Below are 27,641 nucleotides of genomic sequence, written 5' to 3'. Positions count from 1 at the left end.
TTTATGCAATGGAAATTGTAATGAGGAGATCCGTAAACGATCTAAAGTCGCATGGTGGCATAGTCCGATGTTTTAGCAAGCTGAAGTGATAAAGGGCAGGACACATAGTATACAGAAATGATGGCCGATGGGATAGCACGTTTCTGGAGTGGAAGCTACATGCCGGAAAGCTCAGTGTAGAACGTCCTCCCACAGGAAGGCGCAGGATGCAGGCCACTACCAAGCAGTCATTATGGAAATCATTGGGAGAGGCTTATGTTCAGTTGAAATGATTATGATGATGACAAAATATTAAGGATGTATACTAAAGTTTCAAAAAAATGTTTTTTCACGAATTATTGTGGAATCGTTGCATTTTTTCATAACAACAGATCATTGTTTATGTTATAATATGATTATTTTCTTAACTTAGAGCCAATGAAGAATGTTCACTAATTTTGTTTTTTAGCTTTCTGTATTCTCTGTTAAAAATAAAAAATACACGTGAAAGAATTATTTCGATACGTTAATTAGTTTCCAAGATATTGAATTTTAAAAGTGCGGGCGGCGGCCGGCCCCCCATTTTATGCGCGTGACGTCATATTACAACGACTGGCTCATATTTGTATGGGTGGAATCTTGCAAACTGAATTAAGACTAACTTCCAGGCAACCGATTAAGCTGAAATTTCGCAAACACATGTGATTTGGATGACCATGCAATATTATGATGACATGGAGCTGATCTGATGATGGAGCTGGAAGGTGGCCATAGGAACTCTATAATAAAACGACTTAAATGCATCGAGTTTGGGCTCGTTCGTTTTGTATTGATGAGTATTTTAATTCTATATAGTAATCGGGGTCTAATGATGGAGCTGGAAGGTAATTCGCAATAAAACGACACAATCGCATCAAGTTTGGGTTTGGTTCAATTTTAATTTCTGTGATGGGTCTGGGTGTTAATATGTATAATAAGTTTGTATTAACAAAAAAACATTTATTTAAGTATGTTTATATCCGTTTTCTAGTGAGCGGACGCTGTGAATGTACGTCACACGGGGTCACGTGACCGTCGGCGGGACTCAATATTTAAGCGAACTTTGAATGCCTATAAAATCATAACTACTGGGTATTTTTGAATGAAATAAAAACTAATGTATTTGTAAATGTAAAAGCTTAACTGTAACATAGGTTTCAAGTGATTTTGCATACCTAGTAACATTCTCAATTGTACATAAATATCATAAATTTTATTTCTATTTTTGATTAATATGTAACAAATTTTGATTCATATGGGCACAAAATATTTGAACGTCGATATCTTGAAAACTACTTTACAAAAACGAGTCCCTTACATTGAGTTATAATGTACTACGTACTAGAGAAGACATGTCAACTAGACTGTTTCTGGCACGCAAATAGGTCCATGGACCGAAATTCAATTAGTATGTGCTCAGCGGTTGCTGTGACAACACGCTTGAGTGCAGTTTTGTTTTTTGAAATATGCCATCCTATAGACGAAAATACTGTTCAAATTTAATAACTCTAGATACATATTAAGTAAAAATCAAGGAATGACTTTTTACCATTAAGTTGTACATTTATGCACTTTAAAACACTAATTTAATTTTAATTTGTTAATTACAAGGCGTCACCGCGGCGGCAGCCATTTTACGAAAATTTCAAAGAATAAAAATCGCAGACTTGACACTGACGCATAAATTAGTATACGAAAGGAAGGTTAAATACAGCAATAAAAAGATTTTTTTAAAGATTATAAGCACTTGGTATTGCACAAATTACTAATAGTCCCGTCCAGCCCCTTGTGTTAAGCTAAATAAGCTTGGGTTACGGGTGGGCTCACACAATAGTCGTGCGGCATCATGGATCAAACTTGTTTGAATCTCACTGCTGTTGTTCGTATGCGACTGGTTAGTTAGTAAATCACCCTAATTATTGACACCTAGCTCACGAGATAGGCTAAAATTATAATAATTGTACAGTGTGTCTGGTCACTAGTGTCCGACCCATTAGGGCGCAGTAATATGATCAATTTAATCGACAAATCCAGTATTAAAAAAATACAGTTATTTTAATTTTTTTAGTTTCTGAGTCCGGATGGATTCATTTATTTACCAAATCTACCGAAGTACAGGACCTATGAGTATATAAGTGATTCGTTGGACAGCTGAAAAAGTAAGCAATACGTTATCATCAAAAGCTTCCATTTAAATTTCTTAGAAACACTTGAACGTAAAAAAATGATGCTTCTTTTTAGATTTTTCAATGTTACAAAAAACTAGAAAGTTTTACATTTTTAGATGCACTAAGTCATTACCTAAAAACTGATATACCTTGGCTTTAAATCAACTAGTCTAGGTGCTAGCTACACAGGAGATGCAGCGGTGAAAAGGAGAGGTGGGAATAGTCCCGTAACTTCTACCTCACAGCTATTATACGTGTACTCACTCAACCACTGAGATAGTTAACAATAGAGACAATAAAATAACTGAAAGTTTCTGACTTTCAGTTATTTTATTGGTTCTGGAGTGAAGGCGTGGGTCATCCCTAGCTTTGTTCCTACCGTGACGAGTGGGAATTTTTCTAAAATCTCAAGATGGACTGACTGAAGATAGCAGGAAGACGCTGGGTGCAGGCCACTATCAACTGGGCGATGTGGAAATCATTAGAGGAGGCCTTTGTTCAGCAGTGGACGTCCAGTAGCTAAAATGATGATGACGATGTTTCCTTACAGTATCCAATTCAATAGGCAGAAACTAAACGTAAACGAAGTGTCGCCTCTGTAATGGTATCATTATCTATAACTCATAATATTTCGTGCGCTGTTGGATGACAGTTTTAAACTAGAGATGGGTAATTTTTTTATCGAATTAGAAAATACCAGTTAACGATTCTCATGGCGATTATCGATTACATTAGATTTTAATCGGGAAGAAAAATAATTAATGGCTTAAGCATCAGTATGAAGCCCATACGCACTTGTAGCACAAGTAACACGATTAGCCTCAGTCCCCTCAGTTGTGAATTCGGAATCGCCAGTTGTAATTTTAAAATCGCATCACAGAGTGAAGTAACTAACACCAAAAAACGGCAGAGCGAAGTGATTTCGAATGTTTCAACTGCTACATTTTGTCACTTGTCTAGGAGGGATAATTTTAGTCTAAGGGAGGGGAGCTTAGATTACATTACAGGAAACGCACAATATAATAAAAGAAAATAATGTAAGTAGCTGAACCTTTTTGCTATTGAGCACCATGAAAATTTAACACAATTTAGCCGATTTGTTTATTTTAACAATCGATTCACAATGTCTATGATGAGGCGACCGCAGGAACGTCACTATTCGTGCTATCCTATCAATGAAGTACGACATTTTCTGGTGCAGATTTTATCGCCATAAATTATGAAACTTGATAGTCATGGATTTGACTGACAGCTGTCCGTCAAATTCCCGCCCCGCACCCCGCACTGTACATATTTTGTTCGCGATGTCTGTTCTATACGTAGTAATATTACTTCAATGGTCCCTTATCCAAATATATGTTATTGGGTGTACCTATTTTCATATGAGTCTATGTTACAAACCTAAAACCGAATTTGAAATTTGTCCATATGAATCAGCCGAAGAATGCGATTCCGAAGAAGTGTCCGGGTAAAGTCCGTGAGCACGTAGAATTTTGTCCAATGACCCCAAGCTACCCATCCTAATCGCTCGCGCGTATTATGTTACTGTCGCGCTCGCACACTCACTGCGGGCGCCCGTCGCACAGTCGCGACAGCAATATAATTACGCGCGAGCGATAAGGATGGGTAGCTTGGGGTCATTGGACAAAATTCTACGTGAACCAGGCTTTAGAACTTTAAAAGATTATTTAAAGGTTGCATGATTTATTCGTTTAATTCAGCCAAAGGCAATCCACTGTTAAGACATCAGCCACAACTAAAGAACACCACAAAGCACGATCTCCTGCTTATCTACTTGAGATCCTCAGTCCAGCTAGATTCTGCCACAGATATGAGCAGACCAGATACTTTGTTCGTTCGTTTCAGCCGAAAGACGTTCACTGCTGGACAAAGGCCTTCCCCAAGATTTTCCACAAATATCCTTGGACTTTTTACACTACGCTTCTACAAAGACCGGTCCTGTGCCGTCCGCATCCACCTCCTGCGACCGTCACCAGATCGTCGGTCTACCTAGTGGGATGCCCACACTACGTCTTCCGGCTCGTGGTCGCCACTCGAAAACTTTTCTGAACCAAATATTCTTATTCCATTCTCCTACAGCTCTAGAAGACCACAAGAGGATAGCCGAGCCTCCCGCCTGGCTAGACCAGTGCGGTCAGAACCTCAAGCGCACCTGTTCCGGTCACCATCTACCAAGGGATCCCATGCAGCTGTGCGAGCGAGAGACGAAGTGGAGCGAACAGTTCTTGGAGAATCTTCACAATGATTTGAAGAGTAAGTTTTTGATAATCAGAAGAAGAAAACAGGGATAAAATAGAATAGAATATTATTTATAGGGATAAAATGCATTGAATCGCATACTTATCTGGGGGGAAGAAGAAAAAACCTAACCAAACTTTCACGAAACCTAACTTTGGAAAGCCTGACTGTTAGAAAACCCCATTTTCGGAAAATTCAATTTCGGAAAACAGCCTTCGGAAGACTAACTTTCGGAAAAACTAACTACTTAATGGAAAACCTATTTTCAGAACCTAACCTAACTCCGAAACCTAACCTCGGAAAACTAACCTAACTCCAAAAACCTAACCTAACTCAGAAAACCTAACTGAAGCCTTATAACGGTCATCACAAGTTCATATTTTGTTTTGTTTCTGGACCTTAAGACAAGGAAATAACGTTCAAGATATAGTGGGAACTATGTCCCACTGTCAATTATAAGGTGTTATTTATTTACTTCCCTAAGCATTTCTACAATGACCGATCATTCTGACTTGCTCCCAGTTCACTCTCGCGAGCTATACCACATCATCAGTCCACCGAGTCCCATGATGTGGTAAAGGTCTACCTACGACTGCGACTCCTGTGTCGCCAATATTTTTCGATCGATCACGTAGTTAAACTCGCAAGAATCAACTAAAAACACGTCACGTTCCTTACAGAGGCTCGTCTAGGAGCGGCGCAGAGCACAGCCGGGCCACTCCACGTGTTGAAGCCGCGTCGCGTCACAGTCACGCCACGTCCGCCCACGCCCGAGGTTGAGAGCGTGGAGGATTCTGAAGAGGCTAGCCATCAGGCAGCGTTGTTACTGCAGAAGATTATTAGAGGACGCGCTGTACAGAATTTGGTAAGTGACGTTCTGTATATAGGAAGGTACGTTGCGTCACTGTTGCGTCGCCATCGTGTCACAGTCGCGTCACCGTCACGCCATGTCCGCCCACGCCGGAGGTTAGAGCGTAGAGGATTCTGAAGAGGCCAGCCACCAAGTAGCGTTGTTGCTGCAGAAGATTATTAGAGGACGCGCTGTACAGAATCTGGTGAGTTATGTTGTGGAAGGAAATCACTGTCGAATCACCGTCGCGTTTCACTGTCGCATCTCCGTCACATTACTGTCGTGTCACCTTCACGTCACTGATCGCGTCACTGTTATGCCGCGCCACGCGTCTGCCCAGGCCGGAGGTAGAGAGCGTAGAGGACACTGAAGAGGCCAGCCATTAGGCTGCGTTGCCGCGTTGTTGCTACAGAAGATTATCAGAGGACGCGCTCTGCAGAATCTAGTAAGTTATGTTGTTTATAGGAATAACTTTAAGTCACTGTCGCATCACTATACTCCATCGTTGCACCACATTTACGACGCGCCCGTCATTGTCGCGTTACTGTCGCGTCACTGTCGCGCCACTTTGACATTTGCAACATCATGTAATTTGTGACTTCTATCCTTCCATATCCATGAATACTAATTGCCGTGAAACTTATTCAAATAATGTTTCTTTAATAGATGTACGAGGGCCGCACTCGGGCTTCCGAGCTGACTGAGGAGCTGAAGACCACTCACGGCCTTCAGAAGGAGGACAAGATACGGATTGCTAGAGAGGAGGCTAAAGCTAGGGAGTACAACGCACTACGCACAGAGTCCGAGCAGAAGGTACTCAGAATTAGAATAGAATACCTACTCTCACCACTTTTTACTATCTCTTTCTCTACAAGAGGGCGGGAGCAAAAGAAAGAGTCCTTTATTTACTTCTCTCCCTATCTTATTCTCTGTGTGAGGGCGCTTCCTCTATTTCTTCACGCGCTCTCTCTCTTTTTCTCTCCCTTTTCCCTCTCTGAATCTCTCTCTCTCTTCCTTTACCTCTCTCTCGTGAATCTATTTCGATGGCTACAACCATCACAGTTGTACTATTGACGGACATACTATTTGGCGGAGAAAGCCCGATGAGTATTATGAGCTCTCTCTCGGAGATCAATATGGAAGTAAATTCCCCACGAGAAATATAAAGTGTGACGAATTTAACATAATTTCCTGTGACGAGTAGACTTTATGACTAACGTAGAGTAATTAATTACCCTTGTTTCGAGGTTAACGTCCAACAGTGTACTGTTATTAGTTAAAATTATGAAGATGATGATGATTTATCTCACACAGGACGATGCCATATCAGCCCTGGTGGATGAGCTATGCGGTGGGGCGGTGTCGGCTGCCCTGGACTTCTTGGAGAAGGAGCTGAAACGATTGAAGGAGGAGAGGAGACAGCACGCCTACATATTGATTGCACGTCAGTGGTTTACCATTTTTATATGTTAACCAATGACCTCTTGGATGATTCAAACTTGGAGTGCAAGACGTGTGGTTTATGTTCCCCAGTCGATGAAACACATGATGTCGTGTTCTGCGTGCCCAAAGAACTGCACGTAGGAAGATTTAATGAACGCTACTGATAGCGCCACTCTTGTGGTGGGGTTTTGGGCTGACACTGTACATAGGTTTGTTGTCTAGAAGAAAAGAAGAAGAATCAATGACCTGATGATGATCTTGTACTACGAGAGTAGTATAGAAGTATTATTAGGCAAGGTTCTTGGCTTCGTAATTGAAATAATAATGTTTTCAGTACGCGAAAAGGCGATGAGAGAAGCAGCCGAAGCCGGCCGCCGTCAGAAAGAAGAGCACAGAAGGAGAGAGCACGATGAGATGTTCAAACAGGTTAGTTCGTTCGTTTCAACCAAAAGACGTCCAGATTCACCAAGGACTTTACAAGGATTTCCACAAAGATCGTTCCTGCGACGGCACCTTTCAGGCGTGTCCTGCGGCATTATTCACCAGATCGTCGGTCAATCAAGTGGAAATATTTGTGTAAAATATTTGGGATAGGGAGTGGCACCTTCGATGGACATGGTAGTTTAGCTGTAGGCATCTCCGATCTTCAATTGTTTCACTTTACAATCAATTCTCAAATTCCACATGTTTATTCGTTAGGTTTACTTTTAATTTTAGAATGCGAGAAGTGTATTTGATTAAAAAAAGGAGATGATGATGTTATATTCTTTCACCAGGTTCTTGGAGTGACCCAAGAGACAGTAGACGCGTATCTCCGTGAGATCATAGACGAGGGTGTGGCGCTGGCAGCCGAAGAGGATGCCGTGAAGAAAGCGCGCTGTGAAGCCGACAAGATCGACCTGTCTTTGAAGGAGAACGATTCTATGTACGTTGACGACACTGTCTTTATTACTCATTATCATTTTAATTAACTGTTTCAATAAATTGTGTTTTGTCACAATCGAAAAACCTGCTGGAAAACTTTTGATAATGTCGTTTCAACCAAAACACATCCACTGCTAGGTAAATGCCTCTCCCAAAGGTCAACGACAGATTGCGCTGTCTGCAATTTTCATTTGTCAATCCACCAAATGAGAGGCCTGGCTACATTAAGCTTTTCGTAGACGCTATTTAATTTCAGATTATTTTTGCTCCAGCATCAATTCTCCGAGCTATGTCACTCATTGCCATTTCAGGCTAAGCTTGGGAATTCTGCGTACATATTGACGACATGTTATTACACATTCCGGACGACCAGTATCATCAGTCAATTGATATACTTTTTATGAGCTACATTCTTTCCTTCTAAGACCACAGGCCGGAAGACGTAGTGTGGGCTGGCTCTCCACTAGGTGGACCGACGATCTGGTGAAGGTTGCAGGAGGTGCCTGGATGCGGGCAGCGTAGGACTGGTTGTTGTGGAAATCCTTGGGGGAGGTCTTTGTCCAGCAGTGGACGTCATTTGTCTGATACGACGATGACATCTTCCCTTCCAGGTCCACAGCAGAACAGAACGAGCTGGTAGCAGAGTTAGTCCAGCAGTTCCTGCTTCCAGAAGTCCACAAGACGGCCGCTAGGCACCGCATATCGGCGGCCCAGAACGCCAAGCTGGAAGCTGCTAGAAGGACCATCTTTGGACACTTGGACGAGGCTGAGGTTAAAGAAGGTTAGTCAACATCTGATGAGCATCTACTTACCTATATTGTAAAGTATATTCGTATGAAACCAGTTCTAGCTGCCCCAAAATACTGATTTCGTTCGTCCAAATTTGACTATGTCAATCGATATTTATTTTGCGTCCGCAGTAACAATAAGTTCTATTCCATCAAATCGACAGAGAAGATAACTCTAATTCCTTACGAGTAAGGAACAAAATATAATATGAAAATCAGACCCTTACTCGTTTGGCTAGCGTAGGAAGTGTAGGCCAAAGCTCTATTGCCTCTGGTAAATTAGAGAGAATCTAGCTCCTGCAGTGAAGACTAAACTTATGACCTGATTGGTGATCATCATTATCATTTCAGCCATAGGAAGTCCTCTGCTGAACATAGGCCTGCCCCAATGATTTCTATAATAACCGGTTGGTAGCGGCCTGCATCCCGCGCCTTCTTGCTACCTTTAAGGCCTTAGCCTAGTAACCGTATCAACTCGAGGCGCACACTTAAATCCACACCTCGCCTCGCGATTGACAGCGCGCGAAAGGCTATTCGGCGTTGATCCCTTTCCCAGTAGTTCGTTCGTTCGTTCTGCTGGACAAAGGCCTCCCCCAAGGATTTCCACAAAGACCGGTCCTGCGCCGCTTGCATCCAGGTACCTCCCGCGACCTTCACCAGATCGTCGGTCCACCTAGTGGGAGGCCTGCCCACGCTACGTCTTCCAGCTCGTGGTCGCCACTCAAGAACTTTCCTGCCCCAGCGGCCATCAGCTCTTCGAGCTATGTGCCTCGTCCACTGCCACTTGATTTTAGCGATTATGCGGACTATGTCAGTCACTCTGGTTCTCCTACGGATCCCCAGTTGATATGTCTGCTTCTATCTGCTATGACCTTAATGAGGTCGTCGGTCCACCTTGTGATAATGATGATGTAATTGACTCCAGGCTTCTGCACGCAATGCGGCTGCCCGCTGGACGAGCTGTGCCGCTGCCGCGTGTGCCCGTTGAAGCAGGAGCCGGCCGAGACCAAGGCCAGGTTCGACCCGCGGTGGGTGCACTCCAGGTGTGAGTATCTATTTTTTATCTTTTTACGTTTTTGATTTATTGACTCACTAGCGGCCGCCCGCGACTTCGTACGCGTGGACCTCATTTAATTACTAATGATGTTAATAGATGGCGTTTAACGGCATGAATATTTAAGAACGTCAAAATTTTTTGGCTGTAGATTTTAATCAATGACGATAGATGGCGCTTTTTACCCACGTCCTATTTATTTATTGAAATTTAGTTTGTCACATATCGTCATAAATTATAGCCTATATGTTAATCTAGATTATAAACAATAATACTATAAAGTTTCAACAAAATCCGTTCAGTAGTTTTTGCGTGAAAGAGTAACAAACACCCAGACATCCACACAAACTTTCGCATTTATAATATTAGTAGGAAGTAGGATAGTAGGATTCTTTCTTTCACTACTAACTGTGCCCGCGACTTGTTACACGTGAAAATAGTTTGAATATTTTCCCGTTTTTGCAAGTTTTCATAGAAAACTCATATAAGTCATAAAACTCATATTAGTTTTTAGAAATCATTTACTTACAGATAGTAGATGTTTTGCTCCTAAATAAGTAGCGTAATGCTATTAGCTTTATGCCCGTTTTCACCATCAATCCCTAATTTTTAAGTGACCCCTATGTATACAAAATTCCTGTCATGTGTTACCATAGGGATCACTTAAAAATTAGGGATTGATGGTGAAAACGGGCATTAGTCTCCTCGATAAATGGAGTATCCAACTCAAAAATTTTCCAATTCGGACTACATCACTCTATAGTTCTTGAGGTTAGGGCGTTCGACAACCCAAGAAACTCGTCAGTTATAAGATATTATAGTCTGGTCTGTGAGCACGTAGAATTTTGTCCAATGACCCCAAGCTACCCATCCTTATCGCTCGCGCGTAATTATATTGCTGTCGCGACTGTGCGACGGGCGCCCGCAGTGAGTGTGCGAGCGCGACAGCTACATAATTACAAAATTCTACGTGCTCACAGACCGGGCTTTAGTAAAAGTAATAATGCACACAATGGCACGCACAACGCTGTTCTGTCATCTGACGTTTCCTCCTGAATTGGCATTTGTCATTACAGTTTTTTAAGTTTTAAAACTTGTTTTCCAGCGCTTCCTCGCCCTCCAGAGAGAAGCATCAGCGAGCGGTTCCCTCCCGACTACGAGTTCAGGCGCATGCTGGACACGCTCGTGGATGAAGGTAAGGATATAAATTGTGTCTAATGCTTCAACCATACCAACCAACGAGTGCAGATCGCCATCGCCGACGTGATCACGGCGCGATGAATGACAAACAATAACAGGTCGCGTGAACTGTCATTGGCCTTTGATCGCGCCGGCGATGGCGATCTGCACTCGTTGGTGTGGTTGAAGCTATATGCGATCAGCTATACGTTTCAATAACAAAGGGGTGTTTTTTTACCTATGTAAAATTCCGCAAGACTTAAAAAATGAAATGAAATGCTGATGAAGATGTATTAACTTACCAGGGCTTCCCGAACTTTTTTTACTGTGACGCCCTTGGAGGTTTACCATATTTTTACGACGCACTGGAGGGCATATCTGACTTTTTAGACACGGTCCCCCCGTTCTTAGATATCCACATAAGACGAAAAAGAAGGTAAGTAGGTAGTTTAGGTATATGAGTGATAAATTTCCTCTACATCAAGTCGGTACGCCCATAAACAATACTTTGATTTCAGCAAAGCCTGCCTGTTAGATCTGACAAGATTCACTTTCTCCTATATGGGGCAGAGGGCGTCCACAACAGTCCTCTATGGCGTTCGGTCTTGAGCTTCAATTTAATCTTGCTCCAAGTCTTGCCGATTTTCTTCGTCTCGTCTGCTACAGTGCGACGCCAAGTTAGACTTACCAACTTAAAACACACCAGTTTTTGATGTATTAAATTAATGTATTATGTTTTTAGCGGTGCTGGAATCGCGCGCGCGGCTTTCATCAGAGGCGGCGATACAACGCTTTTGTGCGCGCGGCGTGCGCGAGCGCATAGAGGTCACTTTGGACTCGCAGGAGTTTGTTGCTGAGCGTAAGTACAAAACAATTCTTAGGATATGCAAAATTGTATTCAAAAACCATAAAGTACCCATTGTCAGTGAACAATAAACGTGACCCGATGCTAAAATATCAAGTCATCATCATCATCATCTCAGCCATAGGACTTCCACTGCTGAACATTATCATAGGCCTCCTCCAGATTGGCCGGTTGGCAGCGGCCTGCATCCAGCGCCTTCCTGCGCCCTTATAAGGTCGTCTGTTCACTTTGTGGGTGGACGTCGCACCCTGTTTGCCGGCACGTGACCTCCAGAACCTTACTGCCCCATCGTCCATCAGTTCTGCATGCTTGTGCCCTGCTCATTGCTGTTTCAGTTTGCTTACCTTCCTTTTTTACCCACAATGGGGAAACTCATGACCTTCATTTCACCTGTTGGTAAGGTGGAAGCGAACTTACTTCGTAGGTAACCCAACCACAGAGGAACTGGCTATACTTATTTGCTCCGACTGCTGAAAAAAAGTAACTGTCGCCATAACAATAAACAGCATTGTTGTGTTCCGGCAGTTAGAGGTAAGATAGCCAGTTCCTTCGTGGTTGAGGATTCCGGGTGAAGCTCGCTTCCACCTTCGACCTGATCATCACTTACCATCAGGTGAGATACAGGCTCAACAATTATGCTTTTAACTTTGACGACATACGTAAGGGGCAGGTAGCAAATAGCCAGAAGGACTTACACCCGTATTCACAAACGATACTTACCTATGTGAAACAGCAACGCTATGCGAAATGTGACATTTCTCAATGCGTTCCATATGGCAAGCCTTTCAATTCATAAACAATACATAAACGACCCTTGACTATGCAAAATCAGAGTGTTGAATAGTGCTCTGTGATTGGTTCGCTTATGTTACGCACTTCACTCCGCTGACATTCCTGTCATTCAAACGGTGCAACGGTTTTATGTGATAATATTTTGTGGATTTGTGAATTTAATAAATATGAATTAAACTACAACTATCAGGTTAGTATTAATACTTCGATTTCATTGTTTATTTTCAATCAATAATAAAAATTTAAATAGTCAAAATCATTATTTTTCAGATCAAAAAAGCTGCCGTTTTCTTCTTCCGAAAGAGAGCTGATTGTAGCTATAATAAGAGAACGACCTATTATTGAAGACAAGCATATTATTATCCTCTCTAAAATATCGAGTTGAAGAAGCAGGCCTGGGAAAATCTAACAGTGGCTTACAATCCTCAACCATATTTTATGTTTCACAAAGGCTCACACATCAACTGAAAAGCTGCTGGAATAATTTAAAGACCCAAAGAAAAAAGAACTTTCTCAGAAATCAATCAAACGTTCTCAACACCCGTAATGTTTATAAAATATAATAGATAGATTTATGACGAATAACTAAGCAGAGTATACTCATAGAAGTTAAATTCATAATTTGCTTTTCAGGTAGCAAGAAATTAAGATTAGTAGTAGCAAGAATTAAGATTAAGACAGAAACAAGAATCAAACGCACCACTTTGAATATACAACAAGACCAGGCTTTGCACGAGTTGGGGCTACAAAGAGAAAAAAAAATGATAGCAAGAGAAAATAATTTGTTAGACAGTTAGAACATGAAAAAAAGATTAATGATTTACAAATACATTAAATTAAATTAGACATTGAAAATTGATGAAAATAAAACTTCATAAATAATTTTATGTTTTATTTGCCACTAGCAACTGATACATAGGCACTGGTAGGCCTCTCGCAGTTAATATCCTCAGGTCTTCTTTTATCAGTGGTAAAAGTATGAAAAGTAGCCCATCTTTGGAAAACCTAAACTAAATTCGTTTGAATTGTAATAATCAAAGGGATTTTGGGAATCCCGTATTACTTTTCTGGTACTTATTCCACTTTGCTCATTGATATAATTATCAAATTAGTCTTCACTACTGTTTATCCATTGTAAGATGATATTAATCGAATACAACCATAAATAAAGCAAACAAACCTCAAAAACGAGAATAACCTAACAATTTTGACGTAAATAGACACTATGCGTTGCGTAATACAGCTCCCTGGCTACCTTAGCTTTGCGTTCATTCTAAGGGACACATAGTGCTTGTCACCACTGAAGTATCGTCTATGAATAGGTTTTTGGGACCCTGTGCGTCCATGCGCACTATGAGGCCTCAAAGTAATGTTTGTGAATACGGGTGTTAGAATAAGTCCTCTCATGTTTTGCTATGATAAAGCCCGGTCTGTGAGCAAGTAGAATTTTGTCCAATGACCCCAAGCCCTTTTGTACCCTTTGCACCACCGGCCTGCACCACTGGTGGTGCAAAGGGTATTTTTAAATCCCTTTTACACCACCAATAGTGTTGCGCTACTATTAACTGTAAAACGTTTATCTATAATATATATAATATTAATATTATAAAAAGGAAAGATTTGATTGTTTGTTTGTTGTACTGAATAGGCTCCGAAACTACTGGCTCCGAAATCTAAATAATTTTCTGAGTAACATAGGCTATTAAATATTTTCAAAAGAGTTACTAAAAATATGTATTAAAGTACCAGGGCAACATAATCATAAAGGAGCTATATCAAATTCTTCTTGGTGCACTGCGATAAATAAATTAAAACTTTTAGGTAGGTTTTGATTTATTTATAACAATTAAATTATTAAGTATTTTACAGTCTACTACTAGTTTTACAGTCGATGGTAGCACATCACTATTTGTTGGTGGTGCAAGAGGGATTTAAAAATACCCTTTGCACCACCAGTGGTGCAGGCCGGTGGTGCAAAGGGTACAAAAGGCCCCAAGCTACCCATCCTTATCGCTCTCGCGCGTAATTATATTGCTGTCGCGACTGTGCGACGGGCGCCCGCAGTGAGTGTGCGAGCGCATTGGACAAAATTCTACGTGCTCGGTGACAAAAAATTCAAAAAATTCAAAATTCAAAATTATTTATTTGCATAAAACATGGTACATTTCAGTTATTATCTTGTTACGAGAACAACATGTTTCATCGACATAGCGATATGCAAACATTTAGTCGTCATGCAGTATTATTATTAAATTATTAATAGTCATTATTAATATTACATGATCTACCTCCAATAGAATTTAAATGTCAAAAATATTTATTACAATGCAATTACAATATTAATTAAAACAATTAGGTAATTCAGGTAAGGATTAAAATTTAGGATGTCACATAAATTATAATAAATTAAACAATTTTATGATCACAATAAAATGTGAGAATACAATGTCAGTATCAAAATTACAAGAATGTCATAAATTAGCAATTCGCATATGGTTACCACGGCAGAATTTTATAAATTCATCTAGTCATAAAAACAGTTTTCAGTGAGAATTCGGAAAATAGTTCTCTTAAAAAGATTGAATTGCAAATTTTGAATGTGATTTGGAAGTAAATTAAACAATCGTATACACATACTATAACAATTTTTAGTAAAGCAAGTTGTGGCTGCTGGGGGTACTGATAGCTTCCAAGGGTATCTTCTCGTACCACCACGATTACAAATATCAGACTTTTTTATAAAAAGGTTTGCATTTTTTTTCGTAAATATTAGGATTTCAAATATGTATAAGGAGGGTAATGGCATGATTTTTAGATTTTTAAAGAGAGGCCTACATGATTCCATCTGTCCAACATCGCACATAGCTCTTATACATCGCTTCTGTAGAATGAAGACACGATTTGCGTGAGTCGAGTTTCCCCACAAGATTAGCCCATACCTTAACACCGAGCCTACGTATCCGTGGTATGCCATCAGAGCTGTCTTAAGGTTAGACAATTTCGTAAGACGATACAGAGCGAAAACAAACCTGTTAATCTTCTGGCACACAATGTCAACATGATTTTGCCATGTAAGTTTGGAGTCGATTACAATACCAAGAAAGATTGCCGATGTAGTCATGTCAATAGGATTGTTGCGATGCTGTACTAATAATTGCTGAGGTTTACCATATTTGTTGTAAAATTGTATGTATTTTGTTTTATTTGTGTTAATTTTTAAGTCATTACATTCCAACCAATTTGTTATATTTCTTATTTCATTATTTATTTCATCATTATAGTCAATATTCGATTTTTTGTGTATTGTTATAGAAATATCGTCGGCAAAAAGTGTGACCGGGTATTGCGTACAATTTGGAAGGTCATTAATGTAAAGGATGAAAAGTAATGGACCCAATATACTGCCCTGAGGTACACCTGAAGTATTTAACCTACTCTCTGATCTGTACGTCACGCTCTGGAACCTATTATCTAGTTTAGGTATTTCTACAAACTGTGTCCTCCCACTGAGATAGCTTTCTATCCAACCATAGGCAGCTCCCCGTACACCATATCGTTCGAGCTTGTTCAGGAGTGTTTTATGATTGACAAAGTCAAAGGCCTTACTCATGTCGAAAAGAATGGTGGAAACGGGAACCTTCTTGTCCATATGGTACGATACATTCTTAATAAGAGAGTAACACGCCAGTGTTGTTGACCTTCCCTTGCGAAACCCAAATTGCTCCTCCCTAATTATAGCATGTTTTGTTAGAAATGAAATTAATTTGGCTTGCATTGCCTTTTCAAAAATCTTTGACAAAACTGAGATAAGGGCAATAGGACTATATCTACTTGACACTGGCAACCTAATTTTTGGTTAGGGTTTTTTTAATCCACAACAAGGAAGCTCTTGGCCTGTATCTCACCTGATGGTAAGTGACAATCAGGCCGAAGGTGGAAACGAGCTCCACCCGGAATCCTCAACCACGGAGGAACTGGCTTTCTTACCTCTAACTGACGGAACACAACTATGCTGTTAAACATTGTTGTTATGGCGACAGACTTACATAATTAAGATAGTGGTAGCTAGCCAGGCGGACTTAGAACAAGCCCTACCACCAACCAAACCGAATAGAAAATTTTGCGCCCACTGGGAATCGAACCCGGGACCTCTGCGTCTGAAGCACGTGATCTTACCACTACACCACAGAGAATTCTACGTGCTCGCAGACCAGACTATAGAAAAATAAACAATTTCCCCTTCCAGTGTTCGACCGCGCTACGGGGGCGTGGTCGCCGCCGCCTCGCTCCGGGGAGTACCACCATTTCATGATGCGCGTGGTGGAAGACGCCTTGGAGAGGAGCGTGCCGTTCGACCAGCATACCAAGTGTAAGTGTTCTTTGAAATTATGACTTTCATTATCATCTTTTAGCCCCAAAACGATGTACTGTTGGTTAATGCCATAGTAGAGAGAGAGAGAGAGAGAGAGAGAGAAAGAGAGAGGAAGAGCTCGCATCGATGCTTATGACTATAATTTGTATATTTTAAAGACTGTAAACCCTTGAAAAGGAGGCTGACAATAGTGACTGAGTTTCTTGCGCTGCTTCTTCTCAGCACTGGCCCATTTATTGTCCCGAAGCAGTGGTAGAGTTAATATTGGGACGTGTAAAAGTGCTTTTTAAAAGCCTATTTGCAAAAATAAATGAATTTTATTAATTTAATTTTTAAGAGTCCAAGTATGAAAGAGAGTAACTAGTTTATGACTTATTGGTTTCCTAGTAGTTGGATTAGGAAACGGTCGAGTGGTATACTACATGGATGATATACTTGGGGTGCGATGGTGAGAGACCTCCACGTTGGTGCATCCTGGGCAACGTCCGCATGATTGTACATGCGGGCGGCTAACATCTCATCTGCGCGGCAGGTTACGTCAATTCGGCGGGCCTGTCGGGCAACCCGTAATCCCCCAATGGAGGGGGACCGGGGGTCCCGGCTATGGAAGTCGGGGCCAAGACAAGGAAAAGTCTCTAAAACCCTCAAACGCCGAGGTGTGGTGGGGGCCGAAGAGCGATATCGGGTCCTAACAGATTCGATATGGTCAGCGGAGTATCGTTGGCCGCTACCCCTCCCGGGGAGGAAAGGTGGGGCAGCTGCGCCCGCAAGCAGTTTATAAAAATGAACAGTCGTCAAACGGAAAATAGTACCCGGGCGGGTCCCAGCCATGCTGGGGAATCCCGTGGCTGCCCACAAGGTAGTCGGCCCTATGTATACGGGGGGGCCAACGCTGTTCCGCAGGAAACTGCGTATGTAAATAATGTATATAGTACGATAGGAGATGAGGAAAGCGGCGATGCTGTAGATATTGTAAAAAGTTGTAGTATTGTAAATATCGAAGAGGGCGGTGATGTTGAGCATGAACCGACATGTATAAACAATGTAAATATGGTAGAAAGCGGCGATGGCTCAAATGCCAAAAATGTACATAAAACTGGATACGACTCCCGCTTCTTTGTGAGGCGAGATACATTGAAAAGCATCGAGAATGATGACTCAGAACAGGACGGAAGTGCATCTGACGTGTCCTTCGCGTCAGTCGCATCAAAGAGGTCTCGACTGAGCTCGCGGGCCAGCTCGCGCATTGCCTCGCGGTTGGCGGCAACAAAAAGGCCTCATATGCCTGATAGAGACGAGACAAATGAAGGTTCGGATTCTGCTAGCTCATCAGCACGACCCCCCAAAGCCAAAGCACATGTAGGAAAAAAGTGTCGTGGAAGGCCTGCCAAGACTGGCGCATGCGCCGAGCGTGCACTTATCGAAGAGACAGAGGCCCGAGAGCGTAAGAAACAACGGGAAATGGAGACCGATGAGCAGGCCGAGCTCTGGACGAGCAAATTAATCCGGATGCGCAACCGGGCCGAGTACTCGGCAAGAGAACAAACAACAGAAGAACTGCTGCAGCAGATACGCACCAGCACGGATGCCGTCGTTCTTGCTTCTAAAAAGAGCGGCAACATTTCGGGTCCCATTCAAAAGACATTCAAAGAGGCCGCCATGAATATTGCGGGGGCACTTGAGGTCCTTTCTGCGCGGTCCCCAACGGAGGAAATTCGGCTGCTAACAGCCGCAAACAAGAAAATGTCCCAGGAATTGGAAGAACTCCGCAAGGAATTCCGTCTCTTAAAGGAGCAGAGCAATAAAGCTCCCGCCACCCAGCTGAATCAGACGCAGCCGGAGCGGGATGATTTTACGCGTGACATCATGGTCCAAGTCGGGACCATGGTGAATGCGCGGATTGAGGCACTACAGCCCAGGCTATTGCCTGAAGAACGTCTCCGACCCCCATTAGCGGCGGATAGGCGAAGAGAGAAGACAGTGATGGACACTGATTTTCCACCTCTGGCAATGACACCAAAAACTGCCTCTAAGCCACAGTCTAAGAAAGCAGCTAAAACGGCAGCCGCCAAGCCGCAGTCCGCTCCAAAACCCGCACCTAGAAAGGTCATACCAGCCAAACCAGAAGTAGCAAGTAAAACACCTGATGACCCCAAGCCTGCGGCCATTGAGCCCATGCCTGCTACCAGACGTAGCAAAAACAGAAAAGGTGCTAAACGCTCGGCCCCAGAACCTGCGAGTGAGTCACGCCCACTTCCGCCTCCTCCTGTGTCAATTGAAGAAGGGTGGTCTACAGTGGTTAGGCGAGGAGCAAACCGTAGGCAGAAGGAACTCACTGAAATCCAGCCCCAGGTTCGTAAATCTGAAACGAAGGCCAAGATTCCCAAACTTCGCCCACCTCGCACGGCTGCCATCGTGCTCAGTTTACAGCCGGATGCAGTAGGGAAGGGAATAGGTTACAAAGAAGTTATGCGGGAAGCAAGGTCTAAAATTGACATTAGTGACTTCGATATAACCTCCATGCGGTTTAGGAGCACCAAAACAGGTGCCAAACTCCTGGAAGTGCCAGGGGAATCCTGTGGTGACAGAGCAGATGCACTTGCTGCAAAACTCAAAGAAGTCTTGCCAGAGGATGCAGTGCGAGTTTCCAGGCCGATTAAGACAGTAGACGTACGTTTGTCAGGCTTAGATGACTCCACAACGCAGGAGGAGATTGTGGCCGCCGTGGCTAAAGCTGGCTGCTGCGCAACTGAGTCAGTAAAGGTGGGCCTTATAAGAGAAAACTTCTCAGGCTGTGGGACTGTCGTCATAAAGGTCCCCGTCGCGGTCGCTAAAAAGTTGGCTAAAGGACGACTTCTTGTGGGTTGGGTATCGGCCCACGTTAAAATTTTAGAGAGGCGGCCCTTCAAATGTTTTAAGTGCTTGCAGGAGGGTCACGTCAGTGCACAGTGCTCGACTGGCATAGACCGCAGCGGAAACTGCTACCGCTGCGGTGTGTCGGGACATCTGGCAAGAGACTGTACTGCTCCTCCACACTGCCCTGTCTGTGCAGAAGCCGGCCAAGGAGCAAACCACAAGATGGGGAGCAAAAGCTGCACCCCACCGAAGCCGAAGAGAGGAATAAAGGGCCAGCCAACGCTACCGGCTGCCAACACTCAGGTCCAGAGCAGTGGACCGGCGATGGATTTTGAGGTGGAGTGCCCGTAATGGCTCTACAATTCATGCAGGCGAATGTTAACCACTGCATCGGTGCTCAAGACTTATTGTTACAGCATATGATGGAGTGGTCCATGAACGTGGCGATTGTGTCAGAGCCGTACTGGGTCCCCACCGACCGAGACGACTGGGCAGCGGATCTGGAAGGTGTAGTTGCCATAAAAGTGGCACAAGGGTTGCAAATTGCGGTGGTAGAGAAAGGAGACGGCTTTGTTGTCGGAAAATGGAGTGATATACTGTTAGTAGGGGTCTATCTTTCTCCCAGTAAAAGCACTGCTGCAGTTGAGGCTAGTCTGGACAGACTGAGTGCTATAATACGGCAGTCTCAATTCCCTGCACTGGTGGGTGGCGATTTTAATGCCAAATCAATAGCTTGGGGAGCTCGCGCCACAGACCGCCGAGGAGACTTAGTTTTAGAGTGGGCCACAGCACTGGGGCTCGTAGTTTTAAATACGGGTTCCGAACCAACATGCGTTCGGCCACAGGGGACATCTATTGTGGACATAACCCTGGCGAGCCCTGCGATTGCTACCCGCGCGGCTGACTGGCGAGTACTTACTGAGGTGGAAACACTGTCCGACCATCTATACATTAGATGGGATATAGCCGCCTCACCCAACAGCAATACACCCAGTCTCGCCGGGCGTGGCACCGTATATCCACGGTGGAAACTTGGTGCTTTAGATAGAGATACCTTTCAGGCAGCAGCCCTTGTAAAAGCCTGGCTCCCAACACCAGCTGGACCCGTCCAGGTGGATGAGGAGGCGGAATGGCTCCGGGTAGCTATGACGCACGTGTGTGATGCGTCCATGCCTCGCGTTGGTCCACTGCCTCCTCGCCGACAAGTCTACTGGTGGTCAGAGGCCATCGCTGTATTGCGTCGAGCGTGCAACGCAGCACGCCGCGAAGCCTACCGGCACCACCGGAGACGTGTCCGCGATCCAGACCAGGACGATCCACTTCGCGAAGCCTATAAGGAGGCCAAAAAAGCTCTAAAGATTGCCATAGCCAGAGCTAAAGTGGAGGCGCGAAAAAATCTGCTTGCCACGCTTACCAGTGATCCATGGGGACGGCCATATAAAACTGTCAGGGGAAAACTCCGACCATGGGCTCCTCCGGTAGCGCTCTCATTGGAACCGGCCGTGCTCGCTACGGTCGTCGCAGGTCTTTTTCCAGCGCGCGCAGAACATACTCCACCAGCCATGAGGCCCCACCCAGTGGCCTCGACAGCTGCACCTGAGCTTATATCAGAGGGTGAACTTGGAGCAGCCTATTTAAGAATTCGCCGGAAGAATGTGGCCCCGGGTCCAGACGGACTCTCGGGAAAGGCATGGGCGCTGGCCGAAGAGACCCTTGGGGGCAGAGTAAAGCGGCTCTTTGACGCCTGTCTTGAGCAGGGGCGCTTTCCAGCGCAATGGAAATGTGGACGTTTGGTCCTATTAAGGAAGGAGGGGCGACCACCAGACTCCCCTTCCGGGTACCGTCCTATAGTATTGCTTGATGAGATAGCCAAGTTACTGGAGCGAATTATCGCTAGGCGTCTTATCAAGCATTTAGAAGAGCAAGGGCCGAACCTAGCTACCACCCAATTTGGGTTTAGAGCCGAAAGAGGGACGGTAGATGCCATTTTACGGGTCAAAGAGCTAGCTGAAAAAGCGGTGGCCCGAGGAGGGGTACTGTTGGCAGTGTCTATTGACATTAAAAATGCTTTTAATAGCCTACCATGGGCTTGCATCAGGCAGGCTCTTGTACACCACGGCGTCCCGTTATACCTCCAAAACGTAGTGGCCGACTATCTGGCCAACCGAGAGGTTACTCTGGAAGGGAAAGATGGGCGAGTTCTCCGCCAGAAAGCTTTGTGTGGAGTTCCACAGGGGTCGGTCCTTGGGCCTCTCCTGTGGAACCTGGGGTACGATTGGGTCCTCCGCGGGCGTCTAATTACGGGGGTCGGTGTGACATGTTACGCCGACGACACTCTCGTGACGGCCCGCGGGGATGATATCCGAGAGGCGGTACGACGCGCTACGGCCGGCGTAGCGATCGTGGTCCGCAGAATACGCGAACTAGGATTAGAAGTGGCGCTCGAGAAATCTGAAGCTCTGTGTTTCCATGGGCCTCGGCAGGCGCCACCAGCTGGGACCCATCTCGTCGTTGGAGGCACTACAATCCCAGTTGGGAAGTCCCTACGTTACCTGGGACTCCAATTGGATGGACAATGGACGTTCGACGAGCATTTCAAGCGCCTTACACCGAAGTTAATGGCGACTGCTGGTGCTCTTAGCAGGCTGATGCCAAATATAGGTGGGCCTGCTGCGGTGAGTCGTCGTCTATATCTTGGAGTCGTTCGCTCAATGGCGTTGTACGGAGCCCCAGTATGGTACAAAGCTGTTTCAGCAAAAAGTACCCTACTTCTGCAGAAGGCACAGCGTTTGATTGCTTTGAGGGTGGGCCGCGGGTACCGCACAATATCTGCAGACGCAGCCCTCTCATTGGCTGGGAGCATGCCTTGGGACCTGAACGCCAAGGTCCTCGCCGCGGTATACCAGTGGCGGGGAGACCAGAAATCTGAAGGGCAAAGGCCTGCACCCCGTGAGGTTGAGGCTAAAAAAGAAGAGCTGGAGGAGATGGCCCTAGAATGCTGGAGAGGACGCTTGGCCGTTAGTCAAGTCGGGCGTCGCACTGTGCAGGCACTTCTGCCTGTCCTAGCGGAGTGGCTGCGACGTCGGCATGGTCGTCTAACCTACCGGATGACCCAGCTACTGACAGGCCACGGGTGTTTCGGGGCCTTCCTTCACAGAATAGGCCGAGAAGAGGTACCAGGCTGCCATCACTGCAACCTTGATACTGTGGATACAGCTGAGCACACGCTCCAAGAATGCCCAGCTTGGGCGGATGAGCGTGCGGCCCTCAATATATGCCTAGGAAATGACCTCTCTCTACCGGTCTTAGTCCACCATATGACCAACGGAGAGGAGGCGTGGCGTGGAGTTCTCACCTTCTGTGAAGCAGTCATTTCACAGAAGGAAGCGGCGGAGAGGGAGCGGGAAGCATCACCCGACGCACCCATTGCCCGCCGCCGACGTCATGGGCACAGAAGGAGGCTCTATGACCTCCATCTGCCCCTTCCTAATAGGCCTCGGCCATCAGATACGGGGGTGTCTGGTGGCGTCTAAAGAGGCCGCGACGGCGCAGCACGTGTCCTGCGTGCCGCTCGCAGGAGGTTGAAGGCGTAATAACGCCTTCCTTGGTTTGGGCTTGGTTTAAGCGAGTGAAATGCCAAACAGGGAACGCGGACGAATGCTTGAGGCAAAATGCCGATAGTGATGGCCCGCGTTCCCGACTCATATGGCTACCGAGGGCAACGTCAGGTTTTTAGTGGGTAGGCCCTGCCCTTCTGGCAGGGAGAACCCCACATAATCCACTAACTGCCCCCGCGGCTGGTGGGTATACAAATCAATGTATTTTCCTGACGAAAAAAAAAAAAAAAAAAAAAAAAAAATGGATGATATACTTATAAATATTGGGGAGATGATGACAAAGACATGTACGGTGACGGAACTTCAAAGTAAAAGTACGACTTGTTGGTTTCCTAGAAAACCAGAGAACAAGTCGTAAACTCGTTATTTATCAGGATTAGGTTCAGTTCAGAATGCTATCCGGACTAATTTCACTTCAAAAACTAAGTATTCATTATATTTTACAAGTTCTCATTGCCTAATTCAAAATAGGTATGTAGATACTTTTTTTATAAATAACAAGGCAGTATTGGACCGCAATTACGCCTGGTGTCAAGTGAGATGCAGTCTATGCCCTGTAAGTGCCTGTTCACTCTCGCCCTAAAAAGTATAATCATAATTCCACCACCAGGTCCAAAGGAACTGCCGTCATCGATCAGGAGACGCGCGGAGGAGCAGGCGGCCTTGGAGGATCCCACGTGTCGCTGCGTAGAGAAGGCTGTCTCTGCAGATGAACTAAAGAGCAAAGTGCAGTTCGGACTTTGTGAGTCTATTTTTGAAATTCTAATTCATACTACTATTTGTGTAGCGCTCAGTCATACTGCAGACATAACAGAGCTAGAGCTGTCACGCATGGAACACAAATTAATGTCTGAAGCCCGCTGAAGTTTGACGTTTACGGAAACAGACCGGCTCTTTAAAATTAGACTTTTTGAGCCGCACGTTCTATAAATTCTATGACCGTTGTCATAAAGAACTGTCTGAAGGTCTGCGGTCTTGTAGACACACGACAAAACGTCCGTCTCTTTTTAGAAATTATTTGGAAAAGCTTAGCTCTAAGTTAAGCTCTATACTATGTATGTGCTATTATTAATTTCAAAGTAACAAAAAAGTTAACAAACCCCAATTTGAATCAGGTTGTGCGTCGAATTTATTTGTTACTTTACCAGTTACCATTTCCTTCCTTCCACTTGAGGTGACTGACTTGTGCCCGTTTTCACCATCAATCCCTAATTTTTAAGTGACCCCTATGGTAACACATAACATTAATTTTGTTTTCATAGGAGTCACTTAAAAATTAAGGATTGATGATGAAAACGGGCATTAGTACCGGAATTATTTTAGTTTCTCATCCTTCTTATTAGTCGAGCCCCATAATAATAACCTGCCCTGTTTAGTACGCATAATATTATTTGCTATTTTAAAATTTAAACTCTGTATGTCATCAGCAACGATGGATTCGGAGCAGATAGCCCAGCTGCTGCCCTCAGAAGTGAGGATCCTGGAAGAGATGCGCCGCTGCAAGTGTGACACTAGTCCCACACCCAGCCCTGTTACTGGTAAGGCTTTGCATACTCAATAAATACCTATTCAAATAAATAAATTATTATTATGGTATTTTATTTACATCACATTATTAAAGATGACATAAATCCAAATATGTACTTGATAAATGGACACAATATTCCATTGGTATTTTAACTGTGCTTCTATCCCTTTTATCAGAGTTATTGTTATGTTGTTGCAATTCACGAAGCCTAGTGAGCTATACGTGTGTGGTCGCACAAGTAAAACTCACTAGCCTTCGTGAGTTGCAAGAACTATAATGCAACAGTAGATCACTCTTCAGGCTTTCTACAAATCACATTACAAGAATTATTGCGAATAATAGTCAATAACAGTTCTTGTTGTCCACAGATGGTTTAGGGGATGCGTCCACCACGGATGTGACAGAAGCCACATCGACAGTTGGATCCACTGTGCCTGATGACGAACCGCAGGATTAGTAAACGGTCGAGTGGTATACATGGATGATATATTTATATTGGGGAGATGATGACAAAGACATAGGTATTTAGTACAGAATCAGATTATGAGAGCACAACAAAGTGAATAAATACTGTTTTATCTTATGTGGATAAAATAAGTACGATATACGACGAAAATCTAATGTCCTGGCATCTGTAATCTGTACATTGCCACTTATTTTCTGTATGTTCGTATAAGGACGTATATTTTGATTTATAATATTAACTAATTTTAATAACTGGTTACCATCCATCATCTTACCCAAGTTTGTCGCCATAACAGTAATGTTACCAGCATTGTTAGGTTTAGGCAGTCGGAGGTAAGGTAGTCAGTTCCTCTGTGGCTAAGGATTCCGACTGAAGCTCGCTTCCACCTTCGGCCTGATCATCACTTTCCATCAGGTGTGATGCAAGCCACTCGAGCTTTCTCGTTGTTATAAAAACAGTAAATTAATTTGATTCGATTGTTGAGACTTGTGTGATAGTAATTTTGGGGAATTTTTAACTTAGAAGTGTCAAAGGGTAGGTAAGGGGAGTGTGAAATTAGATAAAAATGGAGGATTACCGCTTATTAAAGTGCTTTGATTCGGGGTTGTGCAATCATGTTAATTTATTTTATTATTGAAAAATAAATATTTAGCTTCCAAAAGGGTTAATTCGTTTTATTTCTTTGAGAATATGTATAATTATTAAGGGCTGCGTTTTATAATACGTAACAGACAACTTACACTGCAGAATATTATAGATATTGTATCAATCTTTTAACCCTTAATAAGGCAATGGGATTAATGGCACCCACCATATTTTTAATTAGTGGTCAATGAAACATTTTTACTTTTTCCATAAAGGGTTAAAAAGCAAGTAATAAAACTAAAACAACTTTTATTGAAATTCATGTATATTCATCATAATTGTACATTATTCCGGTTAATAATAATACAAAGTTATTAGCCTACTACAGTGTTTGTATAATTTATTGTATTCTATGTTTGGTGAAACAAATATTTTTCACGTTAAATAAAAATTATACTGCCATTTTGGTTAAAAAAAAATATAAAACTAAATTACCAGACAATAAAAATTGATTTTAATGTTCTTTGACCGTCAATTAAGGCCAAAATAACTATTAAATATTTTTTGAGTAAGTTTTCCAGATACAGGATTTTTTTTATTTCACAAACTACTGAAAAAAAATTGTTTCACCAAGCACCTTCACTTATGCGTTTTTATGCTTTGCGTAAATTATTTTGCATTAGACTTATCTAATATAAAAAAGTACATTGAATGTGCTTAAAGTAGGGTGATTGCTACAGTTATTGGCCCTTTAAGAGCGTTGTGTAAGTTAACTTGTGTAAAATGTAACAAAAACTCGACTTTTGTTTACTTTTTATATTTTATTATGAGAAAACAATATTGCTGCTATTTAGACTAGTACCTATTTGGTGTTATACGATAAGAATTACAATAATAATTTTAAAAATATCAGAGATCACATTAAATTTAGCTATTGGCCCCAAAATCACAGTAATTGGCTCCTAGAAGTACAGTTATTAGCCACCGAAAAAAACCCATAAAAATCACTGAAACTTCACGCTTTGTAATCCTAACTCATTTTGTCTTTCCTTAAGATTAGCTAAGGATTCGTCATCGGTATCACTCTTATCGATTTCTTCATCTATCTCATCATCGTCAGTACATTCAGTAACATTGTAACAATTGTGACAAAGATAACTGTCTCCTTCTTCTTCAGGAATATGCTGTTGCACAAGATTTATGAAAGACACGGTGACATTCAGAGCATACTAAAAGTCTATTTTTTATAAGCTTTTTGCAAATATTACAGATTTGATTGGATACAGATAAATTATTCTTACTTTTTTTATTTTAGCAGTTTTCTTTTCTTCAGCTTTCAGTTTTCTGTCCTTTCTTTTATGTTCTCTTTCAATTTTCCGTTACCTTTTTCTTTCTCGAGGATTTATTTTTCTTCCAGAATCCTCTGATATTCTGGTTACGGTAACGGTTCATCTCGTCGTTCTCGTTCGTCTACAAGTACCTATCTCATCTTCTTGGGTCCCAGTTTTAGGGTCTTTTGTCTCTCTTTCTTTATCTCTAGTTTGAAGTTCTCCTATTTCACTCAATGTTGATTCTTTCTCCCGACTTATAGGTTCAGGTTCATCTGTAACTTCCGCTTCCAATTCATTTTGCTTATAATAGTCCCAAAAACGATAGAGAATAATAAAAAAATCATTGTTTTGCATTTCAGGTATTATTTGTTTTATTTTTTTAAACTGATTAAGTGTTTCTGTTCCAACTACTTATACCAACCTTAGTATACTGTGTTACCAACGGCATCTTGTAACAATCTAGGTAAAGTAAATCAATAAAAATAGTTATTGGCCGTGCATAAGTGTCAGTAATTGGCCCCCCGGCTAATTACTGATCCTAATAGG

General features: G+C 43.0%; 1 protein-coding gene across 1 annotated transcript in view; it reads left to right on the top strand.

Annotated features, from left to right (window-relative positions):
• The window catches only part of LOC135085935 (cilia- and flagella-associated protein 91-like), a 33,411-nt gene extending 8,241 nt beyond the window's left edge, over positions 1-25,170 (top strand). The window contains exons 11-24 of the mRNA XM_063980719.1: positions 4,287-4,460; positions 5,126-5,310; positions 5,962-6,108; positions 6,610-6,739; positions 7,073-7,164; positions 7,515-7,663; positions 8,274-8,443; positions 9,376-9,495; positions 10,610-10,699; positions 11,426-11,542; positions 16,587-16,709; positions 23,796-23,927; positions 24,613-24,723; positions 25,082-25,170. Of these exons, the coding sequence (XP_063836789.1) occupies positions 4,287-4,460; positions 5,126-5,310; positions 5,962-6,108; positions 6,610-6,739; positions 7,073-7,164; positions 7,515-7,663; positions 8,274-8,443; positions 9,376-9,495; positions 10,610-10,699; positions 11,426-11,542; positions 16,587-16,709; positions 23,796-23,927; positions 24,613-24,723; positions 25,082-25,170 (1,829 nt within the window). The remainder of the gene's footprint in view (positions 1-4,286; positions 4,461-5,125; positions 5,311-5,961; positions 6,109-6,609; positions 6,740-7,072; positions 7,165-7,514; positions 7,664-8,273; positions 8,444-9,375; positions 9,496-10,609; positions 10,700-11,425; positions 11,543-16,586; positions 16,710-23,795; positions 23,928-24,612; positions 24,724-25,081) is intronic.
• The last annotated feature ends 2,471 nt before the right edge of the window (positions 25,171-27,641 follow it).

This window comes from Ostrinia nubilalis, chromosome 30, assembly GCF_963855985.1.
Source record: "Ostrinia nubilalis chromosome 30, ilOstNubi1.1, whole genome shotgun sequence".
Taxonomy (NCBI): Eukaryota; Metazoa; Arthropoda; class Insecta; order Lepidoptera; family Crambidae; genus Ostrinia; species Ostrinia nubilalis.
The sequence above is the reverse complement of the archived record's forward strand: the minus strand, read 5'-3'. Positions and strand labels throughout refer to the sequence as shown.